This window comes from Aphis gossypii, chromosome X (assembly GCF_020184175.1).
Source record: "Aphis gossypii isolate Hap1 chromosome X, ASM2018417v2, whole genome shotgun sequence".
NCBI lineage: Eukaryota > Metazoa > Arthropoda > Insecta > Hemiptera > Aphididae > Aphis > Aphis gossypii.
This window is the reverse complement of record NC_065533.1, coordinates 9,313,552-9,328,432: the sequence shown is the minus strand read 5'-3', so window position 1 is coordinate 9,328,432 and position 14,881 is coordinate 9,313,552. Positions and strand designations below refer to the sequence as shown.

The 14,881-nt window shown below is 24.6% G+C and overlaps 1 protein-coding gene and 1 long non-coding RNA gene across 3 annotated transcripts in view; one reads left to right on the top strand and one right to left on the bottom strand.

Annotated features, from left to right (window-relative positions):
• The first annotated feature begins 10,539 nt into the window (after window positions 1–10,539).
• LOC126551795 (uncharacterized) lies at window positions 10,540–12,412 on the top strand. Of its 2 annotated transcripts, none has more exons than XR_007605680.1 (4): window positions 10,540–10,624; window positions 10,687–10,801; window positions 11,609–11,727; window positions 12,370–12,410. It is a non-coding gene; the product is annotated as an uncharacterized LOC126551795 (long non-coding RNA). The 2 variants fall into 2 exon arrangements; XR_007605679.1 differs by having other exon boundaries at window positions 10,541–10,624; window positions 11,609–11,723; window positions 12,370–12,412.
• A 2,238-nt stretch (window positions 12,413–14,650) lies between these two features.
• LOC126552323 (uncharacterized) overlaps window positions 14,651–14,881 on the bottom strand; it is a 2,459-nt gene continuing 2,228 nt past the window's right edge. Inside the window, exon 2 of the mRNA XM_050207014.1 lies at window positions 14,651–14,695. Within this exon, the coding sequence (XP_050062971.1) occupies window positions 14,651–14,695 (45 nt within the window). The remainder of the gene's footprint in view (window positions 14,696–14,881) is intronic.

The window sequence follows — 14,881 nt, the reverse complement described above, 5'->3', positions numbered from 1 at the left end:
AATGAAGGTTATTAGTTCTTGTGTACTCTAACCAAATGAATTTGACATGATAAAATGTGTTATATAGGTAATCCTATTATTGAATGTAAATAATACATTTTCAGTATATTTTACTATTTACTTATGTTTCAAATTAGATTTTTATAGTCTTCAATAATTATGACATAAAAGAAAAATAAGAAAATAAGAATCAGTTTTTTTCTCACATTTTAGAATTTAGATTATGAATAAATAAAAAACAATGAAATTCTTTATAACAGGCTTTTAATAATGCTTATAAGTTATAATAATTTATCATTTTTTATTAAAGTTTAAAATAATTAAAAATTTAATAGGTACAAACTAATATTCTAAAAAAAAAATTTACATTATATTATTATATTTATTTAAGGTAAATTACAATTATAAAAACAATTTAATGCGATTTTTGTGCTTGCATTTCCTTCACTAACAAAGATATTCTTGGGATAATACTACTCAAAGCTACACGCAAGTCTTAAGTGGCGTACAAACGATTTATCTGTTTATTTTTAATGTAGATCAGTCCAGAAAATCCTTGTTCGCACAAATAAGTTGTTGAAAACATGATTAAATATCTTAATGCGTTTTCTTGAAGTTTCTTCAATTGAAGATTCTTCAAAGAATCGCTTTTTTACACCAAAAATTCTTATATTCATGCCAGATTTAAACGTGGGCGTAGATAAATTGAGTCCCAAACTAAAATACTGTTTTCAAAAGCGGTGAATTGAGTCCCTTGTAAAAAAATTAAAGTGGTGAATTGAGTCCATTGTAAAAAATTAGAAGTGGTGAATTGAGTCCCTTGTGAAAAAATTAAAGTGGTGAATTGAGTCTCTCGTATATTATTAGACTAATTTTCAAAATTACCTAAACAGTCGTGCATCATTATTTAGTTATTGCGAGTGTATAAGCACATCAATGTCACGTATTAATAAGATACTTATCTTATCGTATTTAGCCACGATTAGTGTAGATTAGTTTACAATATTCCCTATACGTACAGTCGTGCACCATCAGTTATTGCGAGCATATTAGCACATCTATATAAACATTATAATGGACGTAATGAAAAGTGAACGTAATAAAACAATTTTTATTTCTAATGGTTACAAATTTCGATTCCATAAAATGCTAAAAAATGAAATCCAGCGGTGGACTTGCTCCTTAAGTACGTGTAAGTGCTATTTGAAAATCAATGATTCCAACACAGTTATTGATAGTTTTGAAGATCACAAACACAATAAATTAGATGAAAAAACTTTGAACCGACAAAAAATTAGCAATGGTCTCAAACGAAAAGCTATCGAAGAAATTTCAAGTAAGCCATCTAAACTTTTACATGTTGAATTACAAAGAGAAAACGTAAATACATTAACTTTATCAGATACGGCTCTTATTAAAAGAAATATACGAAATATTAGATCAACTGTCCACCCTAATTTACCAAAAACTGTAATTGAAACGCATGAAGTTCTTAATAAAATAATAATTAAAACAAATACGGAAGAACCCTTTCTTATGGTCAATGATCACGATAATAATATTATCGGATTTTCAACAACTTCTAACTTAACGGTTTTATGTGATTCAAATACAATATACGTTGACGGTACTTTTAAAAGTTGTCCCAAGTATTTTTTACAAATCTTTACGATTCACGCACTTGTGAATGAAATGTATGTTCCACTAGTTTTTTTTTTTATTGCCAAATAAGGAAACCAAATCTTATTTTTATTCTTTTAAGTATACGGTGGATCAGTGTACAATTGTGGGTTTAACATTTTCCCCAAAATATATTTTTATTGACTTTGAAAAATCTATACATAATGCCGCACAACAAGTTTGGCCAGAAATAAATATTAAAGGTTGTCGTTTTCACCTTGGCCAAAGTTGGTGGAGAAAAATACAATGCCTTGGCTTAAGTTCAAATTATAAAAAACGAAATTCGGAGGAAAGTAATTTTTTAAAATTTTTTTTGGTTTCACCATTTTTAAGTCCGAAAGATGTTTACGATTGTTTCATTGAAGATATTATGCCAAAGCTTCCTACAAATGAAAATTTAAAATTATTTACTGATTATATTTTAAAAACATACATTGCATCAGATTCTACATTCCCGCCTAATCTTTGGGCTGAATTTTCGACTATATCTAATCGTACAACAAATAGTTGTGAATCATTTCACGCGAAGCTGAATAGTTTATTTTATACTTCACATCCAAATATTTATATTTTTATTGATGCACTCAAAGAAATCCAATCTAATACATATATTCAAATAAGAAGTAAAGAACTGTGCAAAAAATCAAAACATAATATAGAAAAGGAGAATATACTAAGAGAACAAATGACGAAGTACAAAAATAATGAAATCAGTAGACTTGACTTTATTAAGCTTGTATCATTAAAATATTTACCCGTTTAATAGGTATCAAGTATATTATTTATCTATTATTATTATTGACAAAATTTATTATTATATTATGTATTATTTATTGAAAAGATGACACTATTTACCTATTATTATTAGTATTATTATTGACAAAATTAATTATTATAAATTATTATATTATGTATTATTTATTCAAAATTTGATTACCTATTATTATTATTGGCAAAATTAATTTTTATATTATGTATTATTTATTGAAAAGATGACACTATTTACCTATTATTATTAGTATTATTATTGACAAAATTAATTATTATAAATTATTATATTATGTATTATTTATTCAAAAATTGATTACCTACCAATTATTATTAATTTAGACAATAGGTATTAATTACTAGAAGAATTATTAATTTACCAGGGTAAATATTTACTATAACTATTTATATTTACAAGGGACTCAGTTTACCTCTTTCATTTTTTTACGAGGGACTCAATTTACCTATGACTAAATTTTTGGTGGGACTCAGTTTACCTAAAAATAATAATATGGGACTCAATTTACCAAATCCGTTAAACGTATCCACACAATTTCGATCGCTTTTTAACTCTATCAAATCTTACTGGTTATTATCAGGTACCTCCTTTATTTTAACGATAAAATGGTTTTGAATCATATTTTGGATACTATTCGTTTTCAAATCATTATTTTTTGGAAAATACCGATTAAATTCATTTTTAAGTTTTTTTTAGATGGTATAAAACGTTTTGCTGTACCTCATTTACGAGGTCAGCATATTTTTTGTTATCAACCAAGCTTTTTAGTGTTTGAAACATTGAATAGTTATTCATCTCAACTTTACTTATCCATAAATCAATTTTACATATTAACGCTTGAAGTTTATCTTCAAATATGAATAAACTTGCAAAGCCTTGTATAGTTGCAAGTCAAGCTTATTTAAATATTCAAAGATATCGACAAGATAAGCCCGGTGTATTTCAAACTTATGATCACAAATGTATTTCAATAAATTATCAATTTTTTTCTCAGTTAGAAACATTACCACCTCCACTTTTAGTAAAAATAACCATGCCAACATGTTTTCTTTCAAAAGCCATCAGACTTCATTATGAAAAAGTTTATTATTATATTTTACAAAATATGGTATACTAAAATTATATTTTTTAAAGATTTAATGTAGTTTTAAACTAGTTTAAATTATTTAAATTTGTTTGAATATCATTTTTGATATCAATGGTTATATGTTCAGCATAGCAATTAGAAATGTATTGTTTGTATTTTTTATGATGGTGTAAAAATATTAAATGAGAATTATATAATTTAAATTTTTTGTGTACATATTATTTATTTATTTTTTTTATTAAGTTCTTGAGTTTTGCAATAGCCTGTATTCGAGAATAGTTATTGTACATTTTAGTTTTAGGGATCAGTATTCAGTATAGCAAAAGTATGATGAATAATCTCATATATTTTTTTATTAACTCTTTAAACGTTAGATTACTACTGAGTATTAAGATTAGAATCAAAATTAATGTTAGAAAAGAAATAAGAAATTTTAACAAAACTACACGTCAGACTAATATTATATATAATAAGATAATAATAGGTGTAATACTGAATTTGTAAACTTAACAAACATATTTAAAGCTGAGTGGCGATAATCAATTGTTAGTACTATAAATTCCAAAGAGTATTTTATTATGAAAAAATTAAAAGTGATTTTTAAATCATCACTTTTCATATTGCAATAAATAATGCTACTGTTAGAGTTTGTTGGGCGGTTTATCTGCTTTATATTAAAAAAATATATGTATAACAATTTAAAATTAATATTAAATTAAAAATTATTCAAATTAAAATCACCAGTTATTATAAAATAGTATTCTGTAAAATTAAAGTGAATTCTTTCAATAATATATTGACTTAAATAGATAGGTATCATTTGGTATAATTTGTAACAATGATTAATTGCATCAGGAGGCATATAAATACAATCTAAAATTATCTTAATATTTTAGGCTATAATTTTTACATAAATGCCAATTTTTTTTGTTGTCTATGTAATAATTATGTACAGGTATATAATTAATACATTACCTACATAATTTTTTTTTTATTTCGAAATCCATTAAGATTAAAACTGATACTGATTTATTTATTTTAAATTTATTACAGATTAATTTGCAAATTATATTTTAAAATTGTCTTTTGTATTACAATTTACAACTATTTTTCTTATACAACAATAAATTACTAACTGATCAGTAGGAATGTAAAATAAACACAAAATTGAAAATAGATCAAATTTAAACATTAAACATTAAATATGTTATTTGTATAGGTTTAATAATAAATCTTTTTTGTTATGTACTTATATATATATATAATAATTATAATAAAATAAATTTAGATGTAAGTATATATTAGTATATATTAAAATATATATATAGGTATATTCTATTAATTTGGAAATTCATATATTTCAAAACTGATATTTATTTATTTAAATCTCTTAAGTAATATATTATTTATTTAAGTGAATTATTATGGAATCCAATACTTTAAGGAAGTACAAAAAATTATCAACTCTCAAGAATAGTCAAAAAACATAAATTTCACAGTTGTTTTCAAATAATGATTGAATGTGCTGAATAGAAAACTCCTTACAGAGGACACAAAAAATAATTGAAACAGTATTAACATAAGTTATATGACATATTGTATATAATGGTTATATACTTAAAAACACAATTAAATGATTGTGTAATTGAAAAAAATAAAACAGACCATAAAATTTCTAAGAAAGAATATTTAACAATAACCACATGGTTAATAACCAGAAGGTTTGAGAGTGACTAAATACATTCAAAAATAGATTTCACCAAATATTCTTTAAATAATTTTTATTTTTCATGTATGATAACAAATAATTAAATGAACAAAGATAAACTTAAGGCAATTAATATTGAAAATTATTATTCAGATTTTCAAATCTATTTTTGTATAATAGGTACCTACTGAATTATAATCAATTAATATTAAATTGTTTTAGTTACTTTTTGGAAAAGTTTATCAGGTAACTGTTCAAATGATCATAAAACAATGCTTACTTTTTTAAAGTTCATAGTATGTAATCTTGTAATTCTATTTTAAAACAATCTAAAACTAGAAATCGTTTTGGAGAATACTTGGAGAAAATTTGGAGATAACTGATAAACTAAAAATTACCGTGGATATAATCTTAATTCTTAAAGAAATATTTGAACTAAAAGATCTGTTTAGAAGATCAACATTACAAGTTTCAAAAATTGATTAGATTATTTAATGAAATAAGATTGACGGGAAGTAAAAGATATCTTTAATGCTCATAATAGCTGAAAGTATTAAATTATTTTAGTGAAAAAGATTATTTTTCATATTCTAAAAAAAGATGATTTAATTCTAGAAGCATCATTAACAAGTATAAAATAATTCAAAAGGAGGATTAATACATCAAAATCAACATGTACATATTGCCATTCTTATCTTATATTTTAATTATAATGAAACTATTATGCGAATGTGAATATATTTTGTATTATGTAATTATTTAATAAATCACCAATTTTTTATGTAAATATCGCATCCATTAAGTGAAATAGTTATATTCTATGGTGAAATTGACAATTTAATGAACTGGATGTACAGACAGTGAAATTTAACCAGAATGTATAAATATTGTTTTATTCACATTAAATTCACGTAGGTATTTAGTTTAATCTTTTTAATTTTTAAGAATTTTCTTTTGTTAAGTAAGTGTTTAGTATTTAATTTTTATGGGTCTTTTTAATTCTCAAAATATTATTTTATATCTACTTTTTAATTGTAAATGATGTTTACTTATTATTAAATTTTCTCTTATGTATTCGTTTAATTGTTTAATAATTTTTATATACTTTTGTATTATAACAATATTTAACAAATTAATACACCAAATATTTTAAACTCTAGGTATAGGTATAAATACTATAAATATATAAAATAAATAAATATGTAAATAATATATAAATACGAAATATGTTCGTATTCGTATGGTAGGTAAATGTTTAATAATAATCTTATTGTGTGTAAATACTAAATGCCTACAACATGATTTAAGATGGGTTTATGTAGTGTGACAGGACTATTTTTACTGTTTTTTACTTATTTTTGCGGGGGCCTAAATTTCTTTATTACGCTACTAATACCCGGTAAACGTATATAGCACGTATAATTTACGTATATTTTTGGTGAATACATATAGGTATACATAGTTAATATACGTATAATAACAGTATAATAAATGTTAAAAATAGATCATTTAGTTTTTTATACATATACTTGTATATTTTCCGTGATAAAATTTCGTTTATTTAACGTATTATGTTTATGTACAAACGAATTCATTAATAAAACTTTTATGATGCGTTTCTTGACGTTTATAATTTTTTTTGTATTTTTAGTTCATTTTCCGATATTTTAAATTAAATTCCACCAATTATCTTCGAAAACCTTTTTTGTTTGTCTTCACAATTTTAAAAAATGTTTCAATAAGCACATTTTTATTTTATTAAATTAATAATTATTAATAGGTAATTTGTGAACGACTGGTGAGCCTAATTTTAAAAGATTTAATCTAAGTAAAAAAAAAAAAATTTATAAAAAAATGCAAGAAAGAAAAATTGTATAAAATATGTAGTGATGGTTTAACACAGCGGACAATAGACGAATATTTGACAGCTATTGCTTACACAATACGATTAGGTATTTTAATTATTTATTATTTTATATTATATTTTTAAATTATAAATTTTAACTTTTCGAACGAAGTGATGAATGTATTGATTTTACAACGATGTGAGTTTTTTTGTGCACATTTTTTTTTTTTATTATATTATTATTTATTATAAAATGTACAAGTAATTTTGTAGTTATCGGTGGCTTTTTTATCCGGTTACCCTGAACGCAACGACCATAGACAATTGAGAGGTCTATTGCCTACGTCACGCGCTGGTCTACCCCGCACCGTTTTTTCAGTTCCTCATCCGACACTGGCTAATCCCTTCTTTAAAGATCTTGGTAGTGCGTATTAATGTTGTTCGTCAACCATGTAATATTGTCAATATTATGTCATAGCACGTACCATGAATATACATAGCACGTACATAGCACGCAAGGTTTATAGATAATAGATATTAAAGAATTATCTTTATTATCTATAGTAAGTATGGAAATCCCGTTAACACTGGCCGCCATTTTTTTTGATTTTTGTTTATTCAGTCACGGTACCTATATTATTTTATCTAAAATCTTCACGTCACTACGTTATCGATGTTCTTCGTGAATCGTGATATCAAACGAGTTCAACAACGAAAATATGTCAGTACAGTGAAAATCCAGCTCGCGTTGTAATAAATTGATCTCATTATACCGTGCGCCATGATAATGATACAACTTATCATGCTGTGTGCCTCTATTTCGTTTATCAAGTAGTAGCTGTTCTACTGTCGGACGATCATCAAGTTCGTCTGTCGACAGACAACATCGCTAATACATCTACAACAATGTTCAAGCAGAGAACTTATCTACGAAACTTAGTATGGTGGCTCTACCATTGCGGTAAGTGTAATGTGTTCCATGTATTCATGAACGGCGTGACTCCGTTGGTTGTGTACGAGTGCCGCGATACGTCCGCGATAATGGTTTTAAAATCGAATTAAACGTTATATCACGTCTCGCGTGCATGTAATACATAACAATATTTTTATCGGGTTTCAAATCACCTCCACGTCTGAGTGTCCGACAACGATAAGCACACTTTCTACTACAAGCAGAATTATATGCGAAATAAGATTTTGAAAAATCGTGGACAAAGAGTTCATTCATTTGACATTGTAAAAATTTCAAGTTAAGTGGATTATCTATTTATTCTGTAATTTTGATTAGCAAAAGTCTCTTTAGACTATATGAACAGCACTTCCATTAATTTATTAAGACGTTTGGTTAGAATTGTGAAGTGTTTGTATGAACCAACTTTTGTTTTGCGTAATATGATACAATGGAACTTTATTTAACTGTATAGTGTACTTTCTGTTCAAGACAATTATTAAACTGTGTTAAGGTAAGATTTAGTTTGAAAACATTTAAATTAGGTACATCCTAAAATCCAATATTTTTTGTATTACCTTCGGATCTATCACAAAATAAAATAAATTTATAATAATAGAAGTAATTATTATAATTAATTTTAAATAAAATAAAATAGCTAGGTATAGGGATATAATAAAAATTTACTTAGGTATAAAAATATTCCTCAGATGTGATATCTATATTAATAAAGCTTAAAATAATATGTTAAAAATTACAGTTTCTATATCTAAGATTTAATAAACAATAATGTGTAGATTTTTCAATGCAATGATACAACTCTCTACATTAAGTAGTTTATAAATACATAAGAATATCAGTAGTATAAGTTACGATTCCTAGCACTAACATTTATTTTCTGTTTAAAAATATTTTTTCTGATAAATTTATTAAGATAAATAAAAATAATAAAAATAAAAAACAATGTAAATATAAAATATAAAAAAAAAAACCACAAAATTCATCATAAAAAAAAAACACTACCTACCTAGTAATTAATTTTGATTAAATTCGATTACAGAAAAAATTTGAATATTTTTGAAATGATTTTACAATACCGGAATACAAATCTGACTTAATTTTTTATATTATAGTAACAATTTAAATCTATTTTATTTTTATTATTAATTTAAGATGGTTTACAAAATTATTTCTAACTATATTTATTTTATTATATATCCAAGCTAATGCATCAATATCATTTTCAAATATATAACAATAAGACTTTTAATAATTAATTCTACTACAAAAATATTATGTTTTTTATTATGAACAAATTAAGTAAATAAAAAATTTTTAAATCATTAAAACATAAATCATTGACAACAACTTTTTGCTAACCACCTGTAACTTTTCAGGTTTATTTTTCACTGTCTAACAATCAATGTGAATATAATTTCAATCATAGTTTTACAAATACTGTCATTATCATACCTACCTTTAAACTCATATTTAACTTAATCCACAAAAATTTTATTAACGATAAGTAATCCACTAATATTATCTTTTAGATAATCCAAAGTGTAAATATGATTAATTATAATTTTTAAATCATAAAAGAAATCATCAGTTGTTATTTCTATTATTAGAAAATCTGAAAAAATATAAAATTTGACATTTTCCAAAAAAGTTGTTAATTATATTATAATAAAAAAAATCAAATCATCATTTTAGATAAATCTGAAGTATACAGAACTCTATAAATTGAATGTTTGAACTTAATTTGTGTTTATATTTATATGTGGTTTGCTGGAAAAATTTCTCTATCAATTGTTTTATCAAAAATTGGTCTCTCAATTGACTTCTCTACTATTTTTTATTGAAGTACAATGCTAAAAATACCTTATATTAATTTTATTGAAACTATACCTCAGTGTCTCTCAAAAATGAGTTGTATTCAATTAAAATGAAAATTCACCTTATAACCCATGAAAATAAATTTTAATATTGAAACTACGGTAAAAAAATTTAATTAACAGTCTCTTATATACATATAGTATTTAATTATCTTTTAAGCATATTTAATTATCTCTTAAGAATTTTCAATTTTCTCCCATAATTTGTATCATAAATTGGTTAGAATTCAGAAACGTATACATTAAAAATATGAACTTTTTGTAATTTTCAATATCATTTGGACATAGTTTCTTTTAAAGTTGCTAGCATTCATGCCATTTGGAAAACATATTCTTTCCCATTTTTCAATAATTTTTATGAAAACTATTTTATGCACTTTTATGGAATTATTATAAAACTTCATTTATGTTTAAAATATTCATTAATGTCAAAAGCATTGCAAATACAAACTGAAATCATTTCTATGTTGATTCCATAGTCAATAAATTTACTTTTGCTCACAGCCATTTGATAGTCATTACATTGATAATACTTTTGTTATAATTTAAAATTATCATGGAAATTAATGTTTTTAAAGTGTTTCTTAGAGTTTCTCCATAGGCAGTTGATTTCAATTTCAATATAAATTTAGCTTTTAACCCTTGAAAATAAATTGTAGTATTGAATGTATGGTATAAACATTAACCTTATAGTTTCTTTTATACACATAGTAATAATGTATTATTGCTTTCAGAAATTAACACATCCAATAAACATGGTAGTGACAAGTACTTCTCACGAATGGCGTCTCATCACAGATCTTAGATAAAAACTACAGCTTTGGAAACAAGACAACGTGTGTACTGGATGTAGGTTAATGTTACTTAAATCAGAAAGTATTGTTTAATCATTTTGTGTAATTGACTATTGTATGATGCTGTGATAGCCTAAGTACTACTCCCCTAATATATACTTTTTTAAATGATAAGTCACAATGTATGTAAAAACAAATGTAAACAACTGATACGATACTATTGTGTATTGAGTATATCATGTAAAGCCCATGAGGCCTTTTTCTATTAATATTCCAATTTCTTTTTAGATTATTTAATTATCTCTTAAAAATTTTCAATTTTCTCCTATAATTTGTATCATAAATTGGTTAGAATTCAGAAACGTATACATTAAAAATATGAACTTTTTTTATTTTCAATATCATTTGGACATAGTTTCTTTTAAAGTTGCTAGCATTCATGCCATTTGGTAAACATTATTCTTTCCTATTTTTCAATAATTTTTATGAAAACTATTTTATTGCACTTTTATGGAATTAGTATAAAACTTCATTTATGTTTAAAATATTCATTAATGTCAAAAGCATTGCAAATACAAACTGAAATCATTTCTATGTTGATTCCATAGTCAATAAATTTACTTTTGCTCACAGCCATTTGATAGTCATTACATTGATAATACTTTTGTTATAATTTAAATTAATCATGGAAATTAATTTTTTAAAGTGTTTCTTAGAGTTTTTCCATAGGCAGTTGATTTCAATTTCAATATAAATTTAGCTTTTAACCCTTGAAAATAAATTGTAGTATTGAATGTATGGTATAAACATTAACCTTATAGTTTCTTTTATACACATAGTAATAATGTATTATTGCTTTCAGAAATTAACACATCCAATAAACATGGTAGTGACAAGTACTTCTCACGAATGGCGTCTCATCACAGATCTTAGATAAAAACTACAGCTTTGGAAACAAGACAACGTGTGTACTGGATGTAGGTTAATGTTACTTAAATCAGAAAGTATTGTTTAATCATTTTGTGTAATTGACTATTGTATGATGCTGTGATAGCCTAAGTACTACTCCCCTAATATATACTTTTTTAAATGATAAGTCACAATGTATGTAAACAAATGTAAACAACTGATACGATATATTGTGTATTGAGTATATCATGTAAAGCCCATGAGGCCTTTTTCTATTAATATTCCAATTTCTTTTTAGATTATTTAATTATCTCTTAAAAATTTTCAATTTTCTCCTATAATTTGTATCATAAATTGGTTAGAATTCAGAAACGTATACATTAAAAATATGAACTTTTTTTATTTTCAATATCATTTGGACATAGTTTCTTTTAAAGTTGCTAGCATTCATGCCATTTGGAAAACATATTCTTTCCCATTTTTCAATAATTTTTATGAAAACTATTTTATGCACTTTTATGGAATTATTATAAAACTTCATTTATGTTTAAAATATTAATTAATGTCAAAAGCATTGCAAATACAAACTGAAATCATTTCTATGTTGATTCCATAGTCAATAAATTTACTTTTGCTCACAGCCATTTGATAGTCATTACATTGATAATACTTTTGTTATAATTTAAATTAATCATGGAAATTAATTTTTTAAAGTGTTTCTTAGAGTTTCTCCATAGGCAGTTGATTTCAATTTCAATTTCAATATAAATAGCTTTTAACCCTTGAAAATAAATTGTAGTATTGAATGTATGGTATAAACATTAACCTTATAGTTTCTTTTATACACATAGTAATAATGTATTATTGCTTTTAGAAATTAACACATCCAATAAACATGGTAGTGACAAGTACTTCTCACGAATGGCGTCTCATCACAGATCTTAGATAAAAACTACAGCTTTGGAAACAAGAACACGTGTGTACTGGATGTAGGTTAATGTTACTTAAATCAGAAAGTATTGGTTAATCATTTTGTGTAATTGACTATTGTATGATGCTGTGATAGCCTAAGTACTACTCCCCTAATATATACTTTTTTAAATGATAAGTCACAATGTATGTAAAAACAAATGTAAACAACTGATACGATACTATTGTGTATTGAGTATATCATGTAAAGCCCATGAGGCCTTTTTCTATTAATATTCCAATTTCTTTTTAGATTATTTAATTATCTCTTAAGAATTTTCAATTTTCTCCTATAATTTGTATCATAAATTGGTTAGAATTCAGAAACGTATACATTAAAAATATGAACTTTTTGTAATTTTCAATATCATTTGGACATAGTTTCTTTTAAAGTTGCTAGCATTCATGCCATTTGGAAAACATATTCTTTCCCATTTTTCAATAATTTTTATGAAAACTATTTTATGCACTTTTATGGAATTATTATAAAACTTCATTTATGTTTAAAATATTCATTAATGTCAAAAGCATTGCAAATACCAACTGAAATCATTTCTATGTTGATTCCATAGTCAATAAATTTACTTTTGCTCACAGCCATTAGATAGTCATTACATTGATAATACTTTTGTTATAATTTAAATTAATCATGGAAATTAATGTTTTTAAAGTGTTTCTTAGAGTTTCTCCATAGGCAGTTGATTTCAATTTCAATATAAATTTAGCTTTTAACCCTTGAAAATAAATTGTAGTATTGAATGTATGGTATAAACATTAACCTTATAGTTTCTTTTATACACATAGTAATAATGTATTATTGCTTTCAGAAATTAACACATCCAATAAACATGGTAGTGACAAGTACTTCTCACGAATGGCGTCTCATCACAGATCTTAGATAAAAACTACAGCTTTGGAAACAAGAACACGTGTGTACTGGATGTAGGTTAATGTTACTTAAATCAGAAAGTATTGTTTAATCATTTTGTGTAATTGACTATTGTATGATGCTGTGATAGCCTAAGTACTACTCCCCTAATATATACTTTTTTAAATGATAAGTCACAATGTATGTAAAAACAAATGTAAACAACTGATACGATACTATTGTGTATTGAGTATATCATGTAAAGCCCATGAGGCCTTTTTCTATTAATATTCCAATTTCTTTTTAGATTATTTAATTATCTCTTAAGAATTTTCAATTTTCTCCTATAATTTGTATCATAAATTGGTTAGAATTCAGAAACATATACATTAAAAATATGAACTTTTTGTAATTTTCAATATCATTTGGACATAGTTTCTTTTAAAGTTGATAGCATTCATGCCATTTGGAAAACATTATTCTTTCCCATTTTTCAATAATTTTTATGAAAACTATTTTATGCACTTTTATGGAATTATTATAAAACTTCATTTATGTTTAAAATATTAATTAATGTTAAAAGCATTGCAAATACAAACTGAAATCATTTCTATGTTGATTCCATAGTTAATAAATTTACTTTTGCTCACAGCCATTTGATAGTCATTACATTGATAATACTTTTGTTATAATTTAAATTAATCATGAAAATTAATTTTTTAAAGTGTTTCTTAGAGTTTCTCCATAGGCAGTTGATTTCAATTTCAATATAAATTTAGCTTATAACCCTTGAAAATAAATTGTAGTATTGAATGTATGGTGTAAACATTAACCTTATAGTTTCTTTTATACACATAGTAATAATGTATTATTGCTTTCAGAAATTAACACATCCAATAAACATGGTAGTGACAAGTACTTCTCACGAATGGCGTCTCATCACAGATCTTAGATAAAAACTACAGCTTTGGAAACAAGACAACGTGTGTACTGGATGTAGGTTAATGTTACTTAAATCAGAAAGTATTGTTTAATCATTTTGTGTAATTGACTATTGTATGATGCTGTGATAGCCTAAGTACAACTCCCCTAATATATACTTTTTTAAATGATAAGTCACAATGTATGTAAAAACAAATGTAAACAACTGATACGATACTATTGTGTATTGAGTATATCATGTAAAGCCCATGAGGCCTTTTTCTATTAATATTCCAACTTCTTTTTAGATTATTTAATTATCTCTTAAGAATTTTCAATTTTCTCCTATAATTTGTATCATAAATTGGTTAGAATTCAGAAGAAACGTATACATTAAAAATATGAACTTTTGTAATTTTCAATATCATTGGACATAGTTTCTTTAAAGTTGCTAGCATTCATGCCATT